Source organism: Gymnogyps californianus, chromosome 1 (assembly GCF_018139145.2).
Source record: "Gymnogyps californianus isolate 813 chromosome 1, ASM1813914v2, whole genome shotgun sequence".
NCBI lineage: Eukaryota > Metazoa > Chordata > Aves > Accipitriformes > Cathartidae > Gymnogyps > Gymnogyps californianus.
Window position 1 is genome coordinate 161,237,741 of NC_059471.1, and position 22,142 is coordinate 161,259,882.

At 54.5% G+C, this 22,142-nt stretch overlaps 3 protein-coding genes across 3 annotated transcripts; 1 reads left to right on the forward strand and 2 right to left on the reverse strand.

Moving 5' to 3' along the window:
- Positions 1 to 226: 226 nt before the first annotated feature.
- On the reverse strand, positions 227 to 1,005 carry LOC127018831 (noggin-like). The gene is given in 2 exon segments (XM_050900608.1): positions 227 to 541; positions 544 to 1,005. Coding segments are annotated over 2 exon segments (777 nt in total).
- Positions 1,006 to 3,715: 2,710 nt separating this feature from the next.
- On the forward strand, positions 3,716 to 5,568 carry GALR3 (galanin receptor 3). The gene is made up of 2 exons (XM_050915388.1): positions 3,716 to 4,065; positions 4,683 to 5,568. The coding sequence occupies exons 1-2, from the start codon at positions 3,716 to 3,718 to the stop codon at positions 5,566 to 5,568; spliced, it is 1,236 nt and encodes a 411-aa protein (XP_050771345.1).
- Positions 5,569 to 13,902: 8,334 nt separating this feature from the next.
- On the reverse strand, positions 13,903 to 21,892 carry ANKRD54 (ankyrin repeat domain 54). Its single transcript, XM_050915392.1, has 8 exons — positions 21,640 to 21,892; positions 21,143 to 21,190; positions 18,621 to 18,719; positions 18,086 to 18,157; positions 17,636 to 17,683; positions 17,386 to 17,510; positions 16,381 to 16,488; positions 13,903 to 15,693 (listed from the first exon to the last, which is right to left on the reverse strand). The coding sequence occupies exons 1-8, from the start codon at positions 21,890 to 21,892 to the stop codon at positions 15,619 to 15,621; spliced, it is 828 nt and encodes a 275-aa protein (XP_050771349.1). The 3' UTR covers positions 13,903 to 15,618.
- Between the last annotated feature and the right edge of the window lie 250 nt (positions 21,893 to 22,142).

A 22,142-nucleotide genomic window follows, 5' to 3' on the forward strand; every position in this document is an offset into this window, starting at 1 on the left:
GGCAAAGCAGCTGCATCCCCCCTGCCCGGGGGGTTCGGCGACAAACAGCAATGACCGCAGCCAATCCCCACTTCCTTTCTGGAGCTTTATTTCTCCGTTTGGGGGATTATCCCCCCCGGCTTCCCGGCCCTGAGGGTGAGTCCAGGTGGCCGTTCACCTTTTCAGGCCATTTCGCTGCAAGAACAGGCGCCGGAGGGGGGTCCCTCCGCAGCCCCCCGCAGCCCCCTCAGCGGCAGGAGCACTTGCAGGCGGCCACGACGGGGTAAGGGATCTGCCGCCAGGCGCAGCGCGGGGGGCCGGGGGGCCGAGGTGCCCAGCAGTGCCAGGCTAGCAGCTTGATGTGGGTGAGCTGCGCGGGGCGGCAGGTCATGCCGGGTGGCCAGGAGCAGCCGGGAGGCCCGGTCTCGCAGGCGGTGTGGCGCACCCAGCGGGGCCAGAAGACGGGTCCCAGGTCGACCCAGGCAGAGGTGAGGCGGCAGGCGGCCCGCTCCACCAGCCACTGCCGCAGGCGGCGGGCCAAGGCCCCCGGCAGCTCGGGGGGAGCCCCGGGCCGGGGGGCAGCAGGGCAGGCAGCTCCAGCCCCTCCGCCTCCCGCCACAGCTTGCGGCGGTAGCGCCCGGCACCCTCCGCCAGGTCCCGGCTCAGGGACTCCAGGTTCTCCTCGAGGACGCTGCCGTTGCGGCCCCGGGGCTCCTCGGTCGCCATCCAGAAGGGGTCGAAGGCTGAGCCCAGCAGCCGGCGCAGCCGCCCGGGCCTCAGGTGCCGGGGCTTAGGGGAGTAGCGGTAGTCCTCAGGGGAGAGCGAGAGGCTGTAGGGCCGCACCGGGGCCGAGGGGCGGCCGCGCAGCAGGTGGGCGGCGGGGTCAGCGGTGCCGGACAGCGGCGGCGGTGGCTCCCGGGGCTCCTCCGGAGGTGGCGGCGGGCCTAGGGCATCCAGTGGCGGGAGCAGGCAGAGGAGGAGGAGGAGGAGGAGGAGGAGGAGGCAGCCACGGTGTTGTCCCTCCATGGTGAGCGGCGCTGCGGCAGGCTGTGCCGGGCTGCGGGCTTGCGCTCCGCCGCATCCCCCAGGTTATCAACGCGTCCCGAGGCACGGCCTTCCCCTTTTCCCTGGTTACAGCGGCTGATAGTGAGCCGGCGGGGACACCTCGCTCCCTCCCGCCAGAGGGGCAGGCGGGGAGGAGAGGCTGCATGGTCCCTCCCGCCAGGCCGAGGGGTGCCGCCGACACCGGCGGGGACATCGGGGCTGCTATGGAGGGGAAGGAGCCGGCGCCTCCTCCTCCTTCTTCTCCTCCTCCTCCTCCTCCTCCTCCTCCTCCTGCTCTGCATCTTGCTCCATCATTGGAAGAGGCATCCAGGACCTTCCCAGTGAAGGGAAGCTGGTGGCCTTCGGGTCTTGCCGGGAAAGGGCCACCAAGCCATGCTCGGCCTCAGCGCACCTGGAAGTCCACAGGGCACAGGTCCCATCGCAGGGGTGGACACGGTGGCGGGGCGGCGGGGCAGGAGGGCTGCGTGGGTCACTGTCGCCTCTCAGCACATCAGCCAGCACATGTGCTGTCCTGGGCAGCTGTGACGGAGCCGAACCTCTGGAGATGGTCTCCCTGGATGGCTTTTCTTCCCTTCCCACACTGCAGTGCACCGGCAATGCTGGTGAAGGGCAGATCTGGGCTAGATGGAAACTAAAACCTGCTTTCCCCTCCTTCCCCAGGTCAGACATTGTGGGAGAGATTTGATCTGCTCTGTGCCATGCTACTAACAATTAATTAATAACAGCTAGTAATAGGAATTAATTGCTTGTGCTCCAGAGGAGCTTAGACCCATATCCCAAGGATGCAGCAGGGGTCAGGCTCACCGTGGTGGGATATTCATGTTCCCCAGAGGTGTTGGGCAACACATCCTGAACACCCAGCATCAAGGGGTGCCCACAAGACCCGCTGGGATCCATGGGACCCTGCAGCCCTCTATCCTCCCTTTCCCACCAGACTGCAGCGGGCTTTTTCTCTGCCGCTCCCTTCTCACTGGAGCAGGGAGCAGCTGAGCCTGTTGGAAGGCTGGGAAGAGAGGAGTTAACTCTAAACCCAACCTCAGGGAGCAGGGGAAAAAAAAAAAACAGAGATCAATGGATCAGCAGCAAGAGCAGAGGGAGGGGAAAGGGGGAGACAGAGAGAGAGGAGTGGAGCTCCAGAAGGAGAGAGACGAGTGTGGGAGCCAGGAGAAGAGAAAGCAGAGCTGGCGGTGGGCAGGGGGAGGCAGAGGAGCACCGGGCAGGGGTGACGGTGCTGCCTGGACAAACTCTTCGGTGGCCCACGTCCTCCTTGCCACTGCTGCCTGGACTGGACCAGAGGCCTCCCCTGAGCCAGTGGTGAAGCTGCAAGCCCTTCCTCGCACAGGTGAGTGCCAGCTTCCCAAGCTGAGAGGTGGCCTCAGGCTCCCTGAGCAGGGACACGCTGGTTCCCAGAGATGCCCCACAGTCTACATGCGAGCTGCATGCCCAGAGGGAGACTGGGATCCTCTGCTCGAGCAAGGAGATCCCACAGGGCCGGATGGAGATAGTTACCAGTAGGACAGAGGGGACCGCAGAGCCAGAGAGGCAGGGACGACCTTTTGGTGTGATACAGAGAGGCTGCTGGGACGGAGAAGTAGTGTGAGCTGAGGGGGGAACATGGGGTGAAGGAGCTTGCATGAGCCAAAAAAGAGTTAATTGCATGTCAACAGTTGCTAGATAACGGTGTCTTTCCCTCTTGGTTGCTGCTCAGGGAAGGACAATTTGTTCTAATGATAGCACAACACGGGGAAGGCTCGTTAGGAAACAGGCTGTTGGCGCTCCTCGCCTGAGCGCAGTGTTACTCAGGGCTGGAGGAAGTTTTGCAGCAAATCACAATACTTTGAGCTGCGGTAATAATATGCTCCTTTGCAATGATCATCGTGTTGTGTTTCAGGTGGCTCCGAGGTCTGTCCCCCACCCTCTCCTAGCTGCCACCATCCAACCCATGACCACCTCTCAGCATCAGGAAAAGGTGCCCTTAGTTGCCTCTCCTCTGTGGAGCATAACTACTGCACAGGGAGCAAGGAGCAGCCAGCTCCAGGGTGGAGTGATCCCAGCTTAAGTTCCTCCCTCAGTGTGGGAGTGTGGTGGGGTGCTTCTGCTGCGGGGTGTCATCCAGGCATCAGGTCCCTGCTGCCGGAGGTGGTACAGCCCTGGGTTGAGTGTGCCAGGACCACTCGCAGCCCATGGGAGCCCCTTTCCCCATGGCCTCGCGGCCGAGCCCTGATGAACACCAGCCAAGATTTAGGCTTGCCAAAGCAAGCAATCCCAAGAGGTTTAGCGGCTTTGGGATTGTAGGAGGAATGTCAGGGAGGCCAAGCGGCAGGGCAGGGGGTCCCTCAAGGGGCTGGGAGCACAGGGGATGCTGTGGTGGGGATGTGAATCTGGGCAGGAGAAAGGGGCTTCAGCCAGGCAGATGTGGGCTGACTGATCCCAACAGCATTCTTGCAAGCGATGTCATGAGGATCTTGACGTCATCATTTAACCAGCTGGTTGGGATTGGCGTCTCTGGAAGAAACACGGGTGTCAAACAAAGGCCGGGATCTGGCACCTTAGGGCCAGAGCTCTGGTGGCCACTGTGGTCAACACCGACCAGCACCCACGTGCCTACGGCCATGCACAGGTGCTGCATCTCCCTTTCGCCCCACGCAGGTCCCTGTGGTCAGATGGGGAGATGCCAGGGGGATGGAATGCCTCTTCCAACAGCCCGGAGCTACAAGCAGCAGGGATTATTGTGCCCGTCATCTTCTCCCTCATCTTCCTCCTGGGTACTGTGGGGAACGGGCTGGTGCTGGCCGCGCTGCTGCAGAACGGCCAAGTCAAGTACAACACCACCAACCTCTTCATCCTTAACCTGGCCATGGCCGACCTGTGCTTCATTGTCTGCTGCGTCCCCTTCCAGGCCACCATTTACACCCTGGATGGGTGGCTCTTTGGGGCCTTTGCCTGCAAGGCTGTACATTTCCTGATCTACCTCACCATGTATGCCAGCAGCTTCACCCTGGCCGCCGTCTCCGTTGACAGGTAAGTGTCCCCTTCCCTTCGAGTCCCTCAGCTCAGGGGCAACGTGTTTGCCACCCTTGAGCTAAGGGGTGGGAGAAAGGCCAGTCCTTACCCTGTTGAGTGTCCTGTAAGAAGCAGGTAGGGTCTCCCCAGAGGCAGGGCCAGCAGAGCCAGCATCCCCAGCTCCCCATGCCCTCTCCCAGCACCAAGCCAAGCTCTCCGCCTGGTTGCCCAGCCCTCACTTGGGAAGGAGGAGTGCAGGCACATGCTGAGGTTTGGTGTCCACCATGCAAAACCAAGAACAGCAAAAGCCCCAGGGCAGCAACACACCACAGGAGAAAAAGGGAGCCCTCTGGGTCCTGCTCCTATCCTTCTCTTCCCTGGTTCAAGAGGCCCACTGCTTGCCCTTGCCGAGCTAGCACAGCAGAGTGGGTGATAGAGATCCCAGACCCACTGTTGGGATGACCCTGATCTCTATGTGAATTCACTGTAACCCTCCCTACCAAGAGGTGGGGAGGGGGAGAGATGGGTGGCTGCGTGGGGAGGGGTGCACAGATGGTAGCTCCACAGGGCAAGAGAGATACCTCATCTCACCCGTGTTGTGTTTGGTCTCTTCTTCTCCTTCCCCTCCTCACCAGGTACCTGGCCATTCGCTATCCACTGAAGTCCCGGGATCTCCGCACCTCCCAAAACGCAGGAGTGGCCATTGTAGCAATCTGGTCACTGTCGCTGCTTTTTGCGGGGCCCTACCTCAGTTACTACCAGATTGTCCATTACCACGGAGTGCCCATCTGCATCCCCGTCTGGGAGGACCAGCACCGAAAGATTCTGGACATCCTCACGTTTGTCTTTGGATACCTCCTGCCCGTGACCGTAGTGAGCCTGGCATATGCCAGGACCATCAAGTTCCTGTGGACCTCCGTAGACCCCATAGAAAGGATCTCAGAGTCCCGGAAGGCCAAGCGTAAGGTCACCAAGATGATTGTGGCTGTGGCCATCCTGTTCTGCCTCTGCTGGCTGCCCCACCACCTGGTCATCCTGTGCTTCTGGTTTGGCCACTTCCCCTTCAACCGAGCCACTTACGTTTGCCGCCTGGCTTCCCACTGCCTTTCGTACGCCAACTCCTGCCTCAACCCCATTGTCTACGCCCTCATCTCCAAGCATTTCCGCAAGCGTTTCAAGCAGGTCTTCACCTGCCACTTCTTCCAGAACAAGACCAGGAAGAAGAAGAAGAGAGTTGGAAAGAAGGTCCACGTGGTCAATGTGGGCAAAGGTCTCACCAACAGCACCAGAAGTTTCTATAGAGGCAACACTGAGGTGACCCAGGTCCTAGAGGAGAACACCAGGAAGAGGGACCCTGAAGGTGCCAGTCATGCCAGAGAATGGACTCACCAGCTACAAGATGCCATAGTCTCTGTTCAGAAGGAGCTACTGGAGGAGGAAAGTTTGGCAACAGCTGGCCATCCCCTAGTCATGATCCCTCCAAGAGGAACTCAGGAGATTCTGACTGTTCACTACAGATGAACAAAGTGAAGAAACCTGTTTTCCAGCCAGTGAGTAGCCACTCCATTCCCAAACAGGCAGAATAATGTGGGGCAGAAGGGAATGGATGCAGCAGAGCCACCAAAGGATCCTGTGGCAATGGTTAACCCAATGTCCCTACTCACCTTCACTGACCCACAACATTCATAAAGGAATGGCAGAATCCACCCGTACAGATGCAGAATGGAGGGACATGTTAATGTGATGCCAAGTGACCTGGGTGGCATTCCTGCAACAGGTTTTAAGGCCTCCATTTCCCGACTTCCTAACTTGCTAATTTTGTCCAGCACCTTGAAACTCTAAGAGGGAGGCAACCAAAATAAAAACATCCTGGTAAGAAATCCAGGCTGTTAAGGGCATATCAGAGCATGAGTGGGAAGGGTGGAGAGAATGCACAGGGACCTGAGCGTGAATAGGGTAGCTGGCAGCCTCTCTCCCTGGCAGCTGCAAGCGGTGAAACACTGTCCCCTGCCCACATGCCCTTCTTTTCCCATGGGCCAGGGGCAGCCCTTGTCCACCTTCATCCCCTTCCCTAGCCCCTGCACCCCGATCAAAGGACCTTTGCCACACTGGCTGAGGTACAAGGAAGTCAGCCATCTGTGCCAACAGCTCGGTGATGCAAACGCCGCAGCAGTCACTAGTCATACTCAAATGATTTATGCCATGGCAGGTGAAGAATGGAATGGCTTGTGTGCCGACACCTCTGCATGCCTCCCCTCTGCACCTGTGGCTTCTCTGAAGTTCAAGGAGGAAAGGACCATCTGTCCAGTCTCTTCTCTCCACCCTGCCCCACCAGAAATACTCGCTGGAGGATGTTTCCTAGAGCTCTGTCCCACCTGGCTTTAGCTCTTGCAAGCAGATCCTGCAGGACGCTGTCCCGATTCATAGTGCTGCGTGCAGTTCAGAAATATTTCCTGATAGCCATCCTCAGTTCTTCCTAAACAAACCTGGTAACTCCTCCTTCCACCACATTGTTCCACCTGATCCGCCCCTCTGCTTACTTTCTGTTTGCCTTTTGCAAGTTCCTGAGGCATTGCTGCCTCCTCTTTGATCTTGGCTTGCTGCTCGGAGTTTCATCCCTTCCTTCTGGGGCTGAAGGACCCATTGCTCTCTGAGCAGTGACGTTATTCAGTGATATTAGCCCCATGTGTGTGGTTTACTGACTTGGCCAGACAGTTTTTTTCCACGTGATGATGATGATTGTGAGTGAATTGATGGCTGTCACCAAAGCAGAAGAAAGTAGCCAAGCTGCAAAATGAGCTGTGGACCCAGGTGACAGTTGTGGTGAGGCAAAGGAGAAAGCAGGCCCATCACACCCATGTGCATTTAGTTCAATCCTCAGTGCCCCTTTCTACCTGACGGAGAGGGCTTCCAGGAGAGTGTGAGGCCAACACCTCTCAGTGGGTTGGGGCATCTTCCAAGGTGGCCACCGTTGTGGGATTGCTGTGGGACCCATGTCCGCCTGGGAGCAAAACTTTCCCCTGCTCTGTCCCTGCTGCCCCGAGCAGCCACGAAGGAGCCTTTGGCTGCGGTAGCAGCTCAATGACACCCCGCAGCAGGGCCAAGAGTCCTCCCAGCCTGACAGTGGGAAGGATGGGAAGTGCCATGGGGATGGTGGGGTGGGACAAGAAATCACATTCACCAGAAGGTGCTGGAATTTCTCCCCTGCTTGACCTTAATAAACCCTGGTAATTTCCTTCTCCTGCCACGTTTGCTGTGTGCTGGATACAATCTCTGCCCGGCGTGGGGCTCTACAGTTTGGCCTGGAGGTAGTGGAGGCTGTATGAGCTGTCTGACCACAGTCGGGTGCTCCCGACTCACTAGCAGGGTGTCATTTGCTTTATTTGACTTTGCAGACACTGCAGAAGTGTACAGAAGAAGCAAAGCTGAGGGTTTTAAGACAGATCCAGCACTGCTGGTGTTCAAGAGAAAGTTGTAGGAGAGGGAGACAGAAGCAGAGAGAAGGAAAAGGAGGGATGGTGAGAGGACAGGTGGAGAGGGGCAATATAAATGAGAAACGTGTGGGGCTGGGTGGGAGCCATCCACAGGGACAGAAAGCAGCAGTGAGAAGGCAGGGCAAAGCGAGGGGCTAGAAGCAGAGGGCAGAAAGGAGGACAAGAGGGCATGAGGGAGGCGGGAAGCGATGTGCTGGCAGAGCACCCACGTCTTGGCAGGAGCCTTCTCCCCACCCCAGCAGTGTCACACTGCTCTGGAGCTGAGGTGAGCATCACTGGGCTGTGTTGGACCCCAGCCCCACAGCAGCTTTGTCCAGCATTTTTCTACATCATCAGGCTGCCGGAGAAGCCCAGAAAAACACTGTCCAAGCAAGGCCTTTGATCAGTCTAGCGCACATGTGAGGGAGCGAGCCAGTGGGATTTGCATTGCTGCAATGCTGTGATTTGCTGCGGTGCCTGGCAGAGCCAGGTCTGGGCACGTGGCTGACTTCATGCAGCCCCCGTTTTGTCACGTAGTTGTGACATGAGTGGAGAGCGGAGGGGCACCAAGGGGGGTCCTCAGCTTCCCCAGTGTGCCAAGTCCATGTGCCGCAGGTGAATGCAGCCACCTGAGTCCATCCTCTGCAGGCACGAGACAGCTTTGCTGTGGGGACACAAGCTGTGTGATGCCACCTGGCTTGCGAGTACAAGCAGCACAGATTCTACGTTGTTTGCCAGCACAGACGTAGCCCCTGAGCCTCAGTCCTGCAGCCTGGGAGCTTTTGGTGATGCTGTAGGACAAGACCAGGAAGAAACCCTAGAAAGAGGACAAAGACAGATCACCTGAGAGACCAGGAGGGGGAAAAGGGACTGCTATCGCTGGCCAGGCAAGCCCTGAGGAAGGGAAAGGGACCAGCCTGTGGAACTACCTCCATGGTGAGAGGCGAGGGCGAAAACTCCATTAGCATCATGCTTTCTGACCGTATCTCAGGGGCTTCGCTTTCCTCCAGGAGAGGCCAGGATCATCAGGCCCACACCTTATCCCCACTGAGATGGTTTTCTCTTGGCAGCGAAAGAGATGAGCTTGCTCATTCAGACCCGTTAAACTGAGCTCAAGCCCCACAGAGCTCCTTCAGTGACCTCCTCCACAATCCTGCAGCCAGGCCTGGGATACCTTGGCCACAAATCATTAGACCTGCCACTGTCCCAGCTCAATATTTACAGTAAACTTTACATGATTGCAACAGCTCTCCTTTTCCTTAATTCCATATGGCATTTAATTAGTGCTGTGTGGCTCCCAAGTGTGTAACCCTTAACATGAAGCAGTGAAAGAGGGCAAGCTTGGCAGAAAGTGTTTAGTGAAAGCAGTGGCATTGTGGGACACTCCAGACTTCTGCACTGAAGCTGGGAAACAGTTACAGATTGTCATGGCAGCAGTAGGTTTCAGAGTGAACACCTTTGCCCTGAACAGGGCAGATGGCTCTCCTTCCACGGCAGTTTGCTGCCCCCTGCCCCGCTGCCCACAGCCAGCATGTGCATGGAGATATCCTTCCAGCAAAGCCCTTACAGACTGACTTTCCAGGCGGAGATGCAAGGACTGGATGCTACCGCAGGCTCTGTAGCCTGGAAATCTGCAGGGACCGCACTCCTCGCTTTCTAGCTAATTAAAACAGCGAGGGAGCTAACGCTGGGGAGCCCCGGGCAGCAGAGAGGAGCCATTTACTGCCAGCTCACTGATCGTTGGGAGCCCATTGCCAACATGAGCCTGTGGCAAACGTGAAGTTGTTGGAGGCTGCGCAGCCCCGTCGGTGGTGTCCTGAGCCCCGCACAGGCTGCAGAAGCCGCTGGTGTCCTCGCTTGTCCCCATGCATGGTGGGACCTCAGTGAGGCAGCTGGAGGCTGCATCAAAAGTAAAGGGGTTTTGGCCCCAGCTGTGCCCTTCGACGCTCTCAGTGCTGTAGGCGTTGTACGGCGGGGCTGGGGGACATCAGGCAGCAAAAGGCTTGCGGAGCTGTGATGTGCATGAGCAGAGCCACAAGCCCCTCCTTATTTCTCTTATCTTTCTGTCCCCCGCTTCTGCTTGCGTAAATCTTCCCTTATTGCTTTGTCCTGCCCGCTCTTAAAATTCCCAGGCAACGTGGTATTTCTAACCCTCACTGAAGCTGTTGCATGCCTCGCTAGAGCTCAGCTCCAAGGACACCCCTTTACCCGTGCAGAGGCCAGCCGAAGCACTGTGCTGGGAATTATTTTTCTTTTTCCATTCAAGTGTTTGATGTTGCTCTCTGTACCTTGAGCCTCCCTCACCTCCTATCCCTGTTTCTGATTTCTCCAGCTCCCTTCCTCCGTGGTGGCTGCTGCTCCTCTGCGGCTGATGCGTTTCGGAAACGTGCTTTTTCGTCCAGTGTGCTTTGCCCACCTTCCTGGGGATGGCTAGTCCTGCAGCCACCCTTTGCACGCAACGCCATGGCTGGTGGCCAGCTCACACGGCCTCAAGCAGCCTCCAGGTAACATGAATGTATACATCATTTCTGTGGGTGAGGACTCACTTCACAGCCCAAAGCATTGGAGGGAGAAGGGAACGGCAGTCGGGAGCAGTGACGCGGCACAGCTGGACGCTACCTGTTCTTGCCCACATGCGGCCAGGCTGTTGGTCGCCCCTGATCCTGCTCCTCCTGGTCCCAGCTTGCAAAGGGAATGGATCAGGTCGGACTGACTGCTGCACTTTGGAGGGAAGCCTAAATAAAAGAGGACAGAGGACAGAGAGAAGACCTGGGGGAGAAGGTGCATTTAGCACGGCAAGCGTCTGCAAGCCCTCGGTCCTATCCCTAAGCTCTGCTTAGTGCTAAGCCCTGATTTTGGGGAGCACATGAGTGGGAAGGGCAGACGCTGAGCCCGGGTTGGGGAAGCTCCAGAGCCAGGAGGGAATTCCTGTCTGCCCAGTAACAGCGTACATGCTCCAACTGGTTTCTCAGCTCAAAGGCAGAGGTGAAGAAAAGGTGTCACGTCCTTGATATAGAGCCAGGTTAATTAAAGCTGAAGGAGCTCGATTGCTGCTTTCCACGCAGCATCCCCTCCAGACTGATTAGCATTCTGCTGTCCGTGCTCCCAGCTTCTCACCTTAATTAATGACTCCTCGCTTATATTTTCTTTCCTACTTGTCATCACTTGGGCTGACGAACTTGGCTTTAACCCTGCAGAGGCCGGTTTGCCACACTGGCTGAACGCAGACGTGCCAGCAGCTCGCACGGTGCAGAGAGAGCGGGAGAAGTGAGAGCAGGTCGGGGCTTTGCAGCTAGTGGTCGGCACCAGCTCCCCTGCAAGCTGGGCATAGCTACCCTCTGCAGAGCAACTTAGTCCTGCCAGCTGTGTGCTGGTTCTGGTGCCTAGCATCTCCCCAGCGTGCATGCCGTGAGCCCAGCGCTGCTGGGAGGTGTCAGACCCAGGTGCCGAGAAGCTCATCCTGCTTACCGCCCTGTGTGCAAATCTGGCAGCCCTGGTTGGGGAGGGTGTTTCCCTGTCTGCAGACACACGGGGCTGGGGGAGATGGAAAGCTGTTACAAGGATGGCTCCTAGTTCCCTGGCAGAGCAACAGGCTTGAGTGCTGCCTGTGTTTCCCCTTGCACTCATGGGAATGCAACCTTGTACAGACACGCTGCGAGCATCCAGGACAGCCCTGCAAAGGCAGCTCACGGCAGGACAGCCTTGCTGGCTTGCAGGCAGAGAAGTAACAGTGTGACAGGGGTGGTCAGGGCACATAGCATTATTAGCCATAGGGAATTCTGCTCATTTGCTTCTGGGTTTAGCTGCTGGTTCCTAATCCATGACCAGCCTTAGCAGGTTGCCAGCTGATTATTTTAATTCTTCCAACAACCACGTGCTCTCTTCCCCTCTCAGAGCTTTCAGAAAAAAACAGAGGAACGCTATTTGCCCTATCATCTCCTTAATCAGCTTCCTAATCAAAACTGCTGGCTCTTCCACCTAGTTGCCCCATGGGCCCTGAGCTGCCCAGGGCTGCTCTCCCATGCTGGCCAGGCACAGTGCTCAAAGAAGGCATCTTTCTGCAAGTACCTTTCTGTGATGGAGGAGAAGAGATCTGTCTTGCTCACGGAATGAGCGGGGGAAGCAGATGAAAGGGTGGGAAGTTTGCCAGAGATGCTTCATGGGGCTTCTTTAGCAGCACAGGGAGTTACAATGATGGATTTAGAGTCTGCTAGAAAGGCAAAGGTGGAGGAAGTGATGGAGTTCAGATGTTGGCTCGATACCCTGGAGTTTAATTATTTCAGCTGCTGAGAGTTGAACAGATTCTTGATGTTTGCACATACTGCAGTGTGCACTTTGCATTCACTTTCATGGGTGAGTGGCTGCTTCAGAGAAAGGCCTTTTGCTTAATAACATTCATGCAGCTTTGTTGGGAGGCTGTGTTCAGGGCTGGTGCTTCTGCTGTGGGTCCTCAGCGAGACGCAAGCAGGTTTTCAGTCATCACTTGTTTGGATGAGCCAGATCCTCGACCTGGCTGGTTTTGGTTGCATCTTACAGCACAGCAGTGGCTGCAAAGATGGGGAGGTTGCTGCTGGGTTCAGTGGCTGGGGATTCAGCACGTCACTGCGGAGCTGTGCTCTGAACGAGGAGGGGAAGTGGGGTGTATTTGGAGGCCAGACAGCAGTGACGGAGAAGCAAGGCCTTGGGTCAAGTCCACCTGGGAAATGGACCTGGAAGGTGTGTTTGATGGTGTAGCACAAGGAAAATGAGGAGGTTGGACTGAGTTTAATGGCAAAATAAATAGCAGAAGGAAACCTGTGCTGCTGTTTTCATTCTTTGTTACTGCAGCAGACACCTCTGGGAGATGCAGAAAGCTGCCACCAGCCTCACACCTCTGGGCTGCGCAGGGAAATCTCTGGCCCAGGGTTCAAGGGCAGGGGGAAAAGCTGCTGGGAGAAGCCAAAGACTCTAGGCCAGGAGCAGCAGAAAAACCAGACAGGACTAGTGAACAGCTCTCAGCACAGTGTGAAGCCACATTCTCCTCCACCCCTGGAACCTTTTCTTTCCTTCTTTCCCTCCCCAGCACCTAATTCTCTTTCTAGATACAGTTGCTGAGCACAGCAGGGTAGTCAAGGCTTTGGCATGACCAGCTGACACAAAGAAACCTAAAACTTTTCTCAGTCCAGTGCCAAACACATGACATGGCTCTCAGCAGCCCAGTGCTTCAGCCCTGAGGCAGGAAAGGAGAACGGATTGCGGTGATTCACAGAATATGATTCCTACATGATGCATTTTTTTCCCCACTGAAAACCAGATCCCCTTTTCTCTTTCTCATCTGGTGTTATCACTAAAGCAGTGGCAAAACTTCCTATAAGCCTGCTCGTTTTATTTGCCTCAGTTCATTGTGCCAGTCTCCAGGGGACTGCCAACGCTGCCTCACCTCCCATGGAGGGAGCAGTGCCGCAAAAGAGGCAAGGCAATTGCTCCCAGCTGGCTGCAGCACCCCCACCTTTCCCCTCCGAGCGTACAGTCAGGAGCAGTTATGAAAAACTCCAGCACCAGGCAAGACAAAGGCCTGAAGAGCTGTGGACAACATGTGCTCAGGCTAAAAGCTTCGCTCTGAGTCCCAGCTAGGTGTATTCCTGGTTTTGAGGAAAGCTTCCAAGCTGTGTCTAGTTAGCAGACAACCTCAGCAACTAAGGTAACTAACTGCAGCGATAAAGAGCATTTCAGCCGCCTGCTCTTCGGGCACCTTAACGGTCTCCTCAGCAACAAGGCTGTTGAGCGCAGAAGCGTTGACAGCTGGGTGTATGTGGACACCAAGACTAGGCTGTGAAGATGGGAAGAAACAAGATGAGTAAAGACTGGACACAAAGGTCACCCGCTCCTCACACAGGGACCACCCTGGAAATTCTCTGCCCTGCCCAGATATCCCTCCCCGGCCTCTCGTCCCCTTGCTGTCTCTTCACAGCACAGCCATTTTATCTGGCATGGGGCAAGGCACGAGTTGAGCCGCCTTCTCCCCACCAGCTCCATACTTTTGCAGAAGCGCAGACTGGGCAAGGCTGCTTTTCCTCTTTGCAAAACATCCCATCTTCCAAGCTTGAAGCAATGCTGCTGAGGTTCTCTTTCCTCTATTTGTACGGTTTCACAGCAACTAACTAGACAAAGTTTGGATTTCTTGGCTGTGGGAGTCAAGATCAGAAGGTGAGTCAGCAACCGTGTACTTTGATCTGCAAATAGATTGGTGTTTGAATTCAAACAACTGTGTGTTGTCGCTTCTGATTTCAGTACCGGGTATGAGAGTAGCAGTCACCAAGTGCAGTGCTGTGCATGGGACCTGGAACATACATAAAGAAAGAGGAATGAGCCGCTCTGAAAAAGAGAGAACTTGGCTGAGGAGTCCGAAAAGGCTGACAGGATTTTACTGAAGTTCAAAATACAAAAAGGTCAGATTGTCTCCCACCCACTCGGTATCCTTCCCATCCAGCATATCGTAACAAAGTATCACTATTCACAGTGACAGCTCCAGCCAACCCACAAGACCCTTAGTCCCAGTCATGGCCTCCAGCACCCCATCTAAAAGCCATGCATATTTCTGGTATCTCAGCTTTGAACATGGAGGTCCACTTAGCCTCTTCCTGGACAAGAGGTCAGATATTAGAGAACAAGCTGACCTGAAGGTCTCTGAAGAATGCTCCAGATGATTGTGGCTGTTGCATGGTTAAGCTGAATCCTAAGAATGAATGCTTCCAAACCAGGGGTTCCCAAGCTGTGGGATGGGTTTCACTACCAGCACACCAGGTCATTTAGGTGTGGTACACAGGTGGGAACTCAGATTGCTGTTAGGCATGTTCTTGCCATCCTGCTGCTATTTGCACCCTACCGACGAGATTTATAGATCCCTGCTCCAAAACAAAGCTATCATCTACATCTTCATTACTAACCACAATGGGGCAGAAGCAAGAGATTAGCAAGGGCAACTCCCTGCATCCTTCATAGCTGCATCACTTCAGGCTCCCAGCAGAGGTCATAACTCGTTCCTCACGCTGCACTTAAGGTCCTGGAGCAGCACCTCTCCATGACAGGCAAGAAACACAGTATGGGTCAGCTCTGGCTTTGGTGCTGCTGAGGCAGCCATAAATCCACCTCCATCCCAGTCCAGTAATACGGCTGAATACACAACACCTCCTGTTGCAACTGGACCTCTTGCCTGAGACCGCCAGTAATAGGAAACACAAAAGTCAGTTATGGTGGGGGTTTTTCTGCAAGATGTAGATGTCTGCCTAAAACTGCGCTAGGATTAGGTCACACCCCAAACCTTATTCTTGCATCAGGGCAGCCCTGACCTGCTAGCTGTCTACCTGGGTATTTTTTGCAAGTGTTTCACTGTAGTATTTCAGCACTAACTTGCAGCAGTGATTTAAAAACTGGGGCCAGTGAAAGCTGTTAGTCTAGTGATTAAAAGCTTTGTATCCATTTGTAACCAGACAGATTCTCTGCCCTCTGACCGCAGGCTCTGGGGAAGGTTAGGATTAAGCCTCGGTGCGTGTTTCTCAAGGCAGTATGTTTGCTCAGCTGCTAGCATGCAGAATTAAGTGTGTGTTCTCACAGCACAAAGCCTTCTGTTGTCCAAGGCATCCACTTTCTCCCCCATGCAACTGAGTATGGCGGAGGTGGCAAAAGGTGCCTGTTCCAAGCATTTCTGTGATGCTGGCCTGCTGCTGAGTGCATTAGTCAGGGCTGGTGACTGCACATGGCATCAGCCACCACCTACATTGAGCTGAAGTGCTTAGGAGAAGGCAAAATATCTCTGGAAGGGGTATCCTCTTCAGCGCCAGCCCATCTGATAAAAAGAAGAGCAGCTCTTTTTTTTTCCAAAAGTCTCAGCTGCAGCACTCTGTTGTCTGCTGTCTCTGTTGTCCAAAGCCTACTGCCTCCCCATGAGGCAGCTGTGGCAGCACCAGCAGGAACAGTCTGAGCACCACCAGAGAGTGGATCTGGCAGGAACAGCCACTGGCAGCAATGTTTATTCAGCGATCTGGGAAGCAAGCTTCAGCTTACTCTTTTTCTCTCTAAGGCTTCTCCTGCTGCATCAGGAAGATGATTTGGAAGCCCATTACCTCTTCTCCATCTTCTGCATCTGCAGGCTGAGTGACGTGAAGCTGGCCAGGAGGTCTGTAACCTCGTCCACCTGCCAGAAGATACAGCTGGCCGTTAGGCAGGGGAATGCAGTTGTGCAGTCGCCCACCACCACAGAAGAAACCCCCATGCAGCAGGGACCACCCTTGCACCAGGACTGCCAGTAATGCCCATGCTGAGCTTATACTAGGACAGGATCCTTTTGGTCCCACAATCATGTAGAAGGGCTCCTGTCCACACAATCAAACAGGTCCTAATCTGAGGCAATGGGAGCTTCTCCCCATTCCTCAGGAGTTCAATGCTTGACCTCCACCTCGCATGATTTAGCCAGTCCTTAAAACAGAAGCATGTTGCTGCATTACCCAGAACTCAACAACGGTATCAGGGCTGTTTCCTCTAAGCCTGTTTCTAAGGGCCAATCTTCTGTAGAAAAAAAACAAACAGGCCTTGCAACCCTGTGTGGTTGTGCTGATCCTTGCCTTAAAATGCTTCTGCCCTTGGCCCATCTGATGCTCAGCTTCTCTGCTGAGCTGCTAGGCACAGTGATGCTTTCTGCATTTTGAATTCCAACCTAAAGGAGTACCATGAGTCATCACGTAACTTGCCCACTTTACCCAACATGAGCAAAAACACTTCCATAACCGTGTCTTCAATGTCACCTTGCTGATGCACTTGCATTCTCCTAAACGCAGAAGTCACAACGCAAGTAGGTGAGTCACAGTAGCTCAACGCTGCCTACCTGCTCCTTTGTGCTAGTCATCTGTAACCTGGAGCAGAGGTCATCCAGCTGTTCCTTTTGCTCGTGCCTCCCCAGACGCTCTAGGTACTCCCGCAACATCTGGATAATCTGAAACCAACAGGCATAAGAGGCAAACATCAGACAGCTGCACCAGGTTGAAATTTTTTTACGGGAAAAATTAAATTGCAGTTAAATTGCCAAGCACAGCCTTGATGCTGCAGTACGTAGCAGAGTACATGACCCATAGAGAAGAACACATGCAAAGCAACTGGAGAGCACTAATGGCAGCATCAGAGCCTAGTGAGTCACCAGAGCCGTTGATCAGCCACAGACAGACTAGTCATGATCCCTGTGCCTGGTTTAAGAACAGAGAATAGAGATAGGCCCAGCTGAAGAAGCATAAGGTCTAGCCCTGAAAGCACCAAGCTTTTCTTTATGGCTAGCTAGCTTCCCTCACTGTGAGGAGCAGGGACTTCTCACTCCAGCAGGATCTGCTTGTGCACCAAGGATGAAAATCCTTGTGGCTCCTATATGGCTCCTAAAGTGAGGCCCACACCTCATGCGTTTGTCATGTAGCCCTGTGACTGCTTTCCTATTCCATGCCTCCACATATCAGAGCAGGGCAGACCGTGTTAGGAATGCAGAGTCCCTGCGTGTGTACGCCATAGCTACAGCCCCATGCTGTGGTCCCTCTCCTGCCACAAGGCATCTGTCTTACACAGTGGCTGAAGAAAAGAGAGTGCTCCATACAGCCTGAGAATTAAGGCATTCAATGCATCCTTGGCCTACCAGAGCCAAGAGAGGTCCTGCAAAAATTCAGAGTAGCAGTTGGGAAAAAGGAAGGTCTCTGAAAACAGAAGGAAAAAGTCAAACTCTCCCCAGAGCAGCTAAGAGCCTACAGACAGGTATTTAAAACAGCTGCTAAATTATATTTGACCCTTAAAGGGTACAGGAGACTGCCAGGGGCTGCACCACCTTACCAGAACACGGGACTGTTTCTTTTACCTGTTTCACTTCAAGGCGTACAGCCTCCAGGCTGTGGGAGAGTCCTTCCTGCAGGATGTTTAGCTTTGATTTAGCGAGGTGCAGCGGGGTTCTGCCAGCTCGATCCAAGGCATCAACTCTGGCCCCTGCAAGACGCATGAGCAAGGACAGAAAGTGAGGTCTGTCTTCAAGACTTAAGTGTCCCTGGGGAGTATCAACAGGGGCAGGGCAGGAAAGGGACAGGCTGTAATTGCTATAGAGGAAGCGTTACCTCCGCGCAGCAGTGTGGTGATGACAGGAACGTGGTTCGTGCAGGCAGCTGGGGAGGGAAAACACAGGACACACAACTCAGAGGTACTAGCAAACAACAAAGGAGTTTCTGCTTATGCGTGGAGCTTGCTGCTTCCCAAAGGGCTCTTTGCCATGGGCTCTAGCCCAACTGCTAAGGGTAACCTCACGCTCAAGCCTGAGTAGTCTCTCTGGAACAGATCTCGCGCTCCTTGGGGCTGGCAGAGGGAGGGAAATTGATTCTCCTCAAACTCTGACCCTTAAACCTTTGTGAGGAGTGAAGCTAATGAAATGCAAAGAGTCCCCCCTAGGTCCTTACAGCTGGGGAAGCATACTGTGATGCACAGGAAAGAGGAAGGTGAAGGGGAAAGAAACAGCAAGGCAGTCTTCACCTCACCTCTCTGCATGCAAAGCTCATCTGTGTGGCACTTACCCAAGTGTAAGGGGGTGTTTCCCAGCCCATCTCTCTGGTTTGGGTCAGCCCCATGGTCCAGAAGCAGTTGCACTGGAAACAAGGAAACAGAGCCACATCAGTCCCTTCCCTTTGCCCCACAGGCCAGGCCCACATGGGCCGCAGGTCCACACGGCAGCCAGCAGGCTGCCTTACGGGTGCTTCTGTTCAGCTCATCATCTTCCTCCCAGAGACAGGGGATGGAGGTTTGCGCAGCAACGCGGAAGGACCCAGCACAAAGCCAGGCAGTGCCACTGCCCCTGGGCTCCCTCGGGGGAAGAACTGCAACTAAGGACATCCTTCCTTCTGCACCAGTACAGCCCTAGAGCTGGGAGCTCTGGCTCCCCCTTCAGCAGGGGGACACGGCAAGCCCTGGAGCCAGAGTTCAGCTGGCAACTTTGCCACAAAACACATGGAAAACAGCAATCTCTGTCACGTCCTGAATCAAAATAAAGAGCACCCTTCAAAATCTCTGCCAGAAAGAGGCTGGAAGACAGAACTCCCCCTCCCCACTCACCGATGTGATCGTTGCCATTGCAGGAGGCAAAGTGCAGGGCTGTCCGGCCTTTGTCGTCTGCGGCACAGGGGTCAGTTCCATCCTCCAAGAGTTGCTGCACTGACAGCGCCAAGGAGGAGAAGAAAGTGGGTAAGCTGAAGGGGCACTTGATCAGAAAGGGGTAATGCTATCTGCTCGTCTGCGGGTAGATAGACACTCTGCCAGCTGCCAAGTCAACTGGACTTGAACCAGCTCCAGCCAGCATCCCGGCTCAGCAGAACCAGCCTAGGCAGCATACCCTCCACCCTCTGTTACAGCCTTCACCAGCTTCCACATACGGCCATAAAAGATAAGCTACAGCTGTAATGGCGAAGGCTAAGGATCCGTCCAGTCAAATTTTCAAGCTCCAAGGACAATCAGCAGCAAATGCCTACAGAAGAGCATAAAAAGATAGCAAGGATGCAGGGCTAACTCTCACAGCCTTTAGTCAGCTGCATCTCAGGTACTTCCCAAGCTAGAATTAGCATCCTGTGCTTACTATCCCCCCATGGGCTTTCTCTGTAGATCTGCATGGTCATTTTCTTCATCTGTGTAAACTTTTCACATCAATATGGACCCGTGGCGAGAAGTTTCACAGTGTAACCACATGCAGTGAGAAAAGCCACCTCTTCACACCTGTTTTGAGTATGCCCCTTCCCAGATTCATCTGTAACTCCTAGTTTTTGCCATACTAATGGTGGCTACTGTTTGGGAAGCAGGCAGGTGAGTGCACCAACCCGCCAACAGCAGTGCAAATATATCCTTAGGAGAGGACGTATTGAAGTGAGCTAGTGAACAGCCCGAGTAACCATACCATCATCTACTCACACTTGTTCCCCCTGCTTTTCCACCCAGCTACTTCTTCAATGCCACCACTGGCACTTCTTGCAACCTGAACTACCTCCTTTTCTCAGATAAGGCGGCAAAACCTGCTCACACAGAAAGACAGAGAAACTAGTATGACTCTCCAGTATTGGGTATAGCAAAGGCAAAGAGACCAGTAAAAGCTGAAAAGATTAGGGACATAAAAGTAGCATCTACAGCAACGTGTGTAAGGGCAACTGTAAAGGCTGTTATTCCTGTTGTTTTGAGATTATCCCGATATAGTAATCAGTGTGTAAAATAAAGCTCATTCCATAGCTGTTATAAATACTGACAGATTCGCTGTATTTTGAGATCTTTAATAGCATATCCTGCAACAGTCAAGACTGACCAGTATCGGAGACAAGAAACTAGATAGCTCAGACCCCTGAAAGTCACCATTTGTCTCAGCTTCCAGAGATCGAATTACAGTCACATTTGAATTTCTTCCTGTACACCTACTGCTTTAAGTGTGGTACAGAAGTGAAAGGAACACCTGAAAAGATGGAAGTGGCATTAATGGGGGATGTTTGATACTCCAGAAGAAAGACAGGGAGACTGGCAGTGCCACCAGTGAGAACCATTAATGGGGAACGCTTTACCTAGTCCTTCCCTGAAGCCAGTAGGAAATGACATAACCTCTCCCACCCAGTGCCACCACAGGAAACAGCAAAGATTTTTACTTGTTGATGAAGAACAAATTCATCATCAGACACTTCCTCAAGTTGCAGAGTACACAAAACACAGTGGGATTGTAAACAGGGGAACCTGTGTATCAAATACAGGTGTAAAACTCTAAGATGGATTGAAACCAAGACTTTCATAAAGCCAGATTCTTTCATTCTTCCTCTTGACTTGGTGACTGAAGCCAAGCCTTTCTGTACTGACAGAGCTCACAGATGAACTTTATCCATCAGTTCGTGAAACAAGTGTATTGTGGAGCTGAAGGGTGAAGCATGCCAGACAAACCCCTGTTCTGATATATTGGGAGTTTCTACAAGTCAAACCAGTTTCCAATTCTGTTCACAGAATGGCCCGATGAACAGTTAGGCCAGCACAGCTGAGGGGACAGTATAGTCTAAGGAGGGACAATGATAAAGGGCAGATAATATACACCAATATTGCTGTTGGACACTTCATATCAAACCCCACCCCAATCTACAGTATAGAGAGGTAAAGGGAGTCACAGATAGGCCACGAGCCTTCTCTGAAGTCACTGTGAGAGGCAGAGTCCAGCACTGGTTCTGGTTCTGATCTACTAGGTCACACTGTCTCATCATACAGGGTATGGCTTAGATAATCATAACTTCTCCACCTTACCAAAACACTACTCTCTTGCTGCTTACAATTGGGCAAAAGTTACATACCAAAAAAGGTGGAACAGTGCTGTGCTGATTTAGCTTGAGGCAGTTGGAAAACGAACACTATGAACCAGATGCAGTGAAAAAGTGAATACTATAACCAGCCTCACTCTGCTCAGAGAACGAAAAAAGGCTCCAGAAAAGCAGTTTCTAGATTTGCAGCATCTAAAGCATCATGTCTGCAAACTATCTACATGCTCCTCCTCCTCTCCTAAAATAAAGGTCCTTGACAAAACTGCCCTTCCAGGAAGAGGTCCCAAGTAGGACTGGCAGAAGTCTTACCTGTGTCCAAGTCGTTGCTATTGGCAGCTTCACGCAGCCTTTTCAGAGCTTTGGAGAAAAGAAAGCAATTACTGGAAAGTGCAGAGGAAAAAGGAGTATTTCCCCACTGAAACATCCCATCCCGGCACTCGAGCTCAGGGGCAGGGCCCAAACCACGCTGGTGCTGGCTCAGCCCAGAGAAGGGGAAGCAGGAGATCAAGACGCCAGGTAACAAGCGCTCTCCTTGCCTCCTCCTGAGGCCGGCCACGGGCCCTCCCACTCCTGACGGGCACCCTCCCCTAGCAGGAGCAAGGGTGCCTTCCCAAGCCGCCCACCGAGCAGATCCGACCTCCTTCCAGAGGCCCCGCACAAGGGAAAGCCGAAGCTTTGCCGGCTCCCCAGATCGGAGCCTCTCCACCCCGCCGAGGCCTGGGCGGCAGCACGGCCGCTCCCCGCGCGGGGCCGGCCGAAGGAAGGGCCGTCCCAGGGAGAGGCGCTCCCCGCCGCCCACCGCTCACCGTGGCTCTCCTTGCCCGTCGTCCCCAGCCGGCGGTGGAGGCGGGCGGCTCTGCGCAGGCGGTGGGCCGGGATCTTGCCCGCGGGCTCCTCCCGCTGCCACAGGACGTGCAGGTAGCCGAGGGGGGCGCCCGCCGCCGCCCCCAGCGCCAGCCCGGCCCCCAGCGCCGGCTCTGGCTCTGGCTCTGGCTCTGGCTCCGGCTCCGGCCCTGGCCCCACGTCGGGCGCTGCTGCGGCCCCGCCGCCGCCCTCCATCCCCTCAAGGACCGGGCCGGCCTGGGCCGCGCCGCCGCGCGGGGTGCGGAGGGAGAGGGGAGAGGAGGGTCGTCGCTATAGCAACGGGGCGGGCCGTCTCCGCTCGACCAATCGAAGGCGCCGCACTCCTGTGGTGCGGCCAATGGGGAGGTAGAGGGAGTGGGTAGAAGGGAAGCGAGTAGAGAGGCGAGGCAGGAGGTTGAGGCGGTGGCCAGGAAGGTCTGACGGGCAGGCACGATCCCCAATCAGA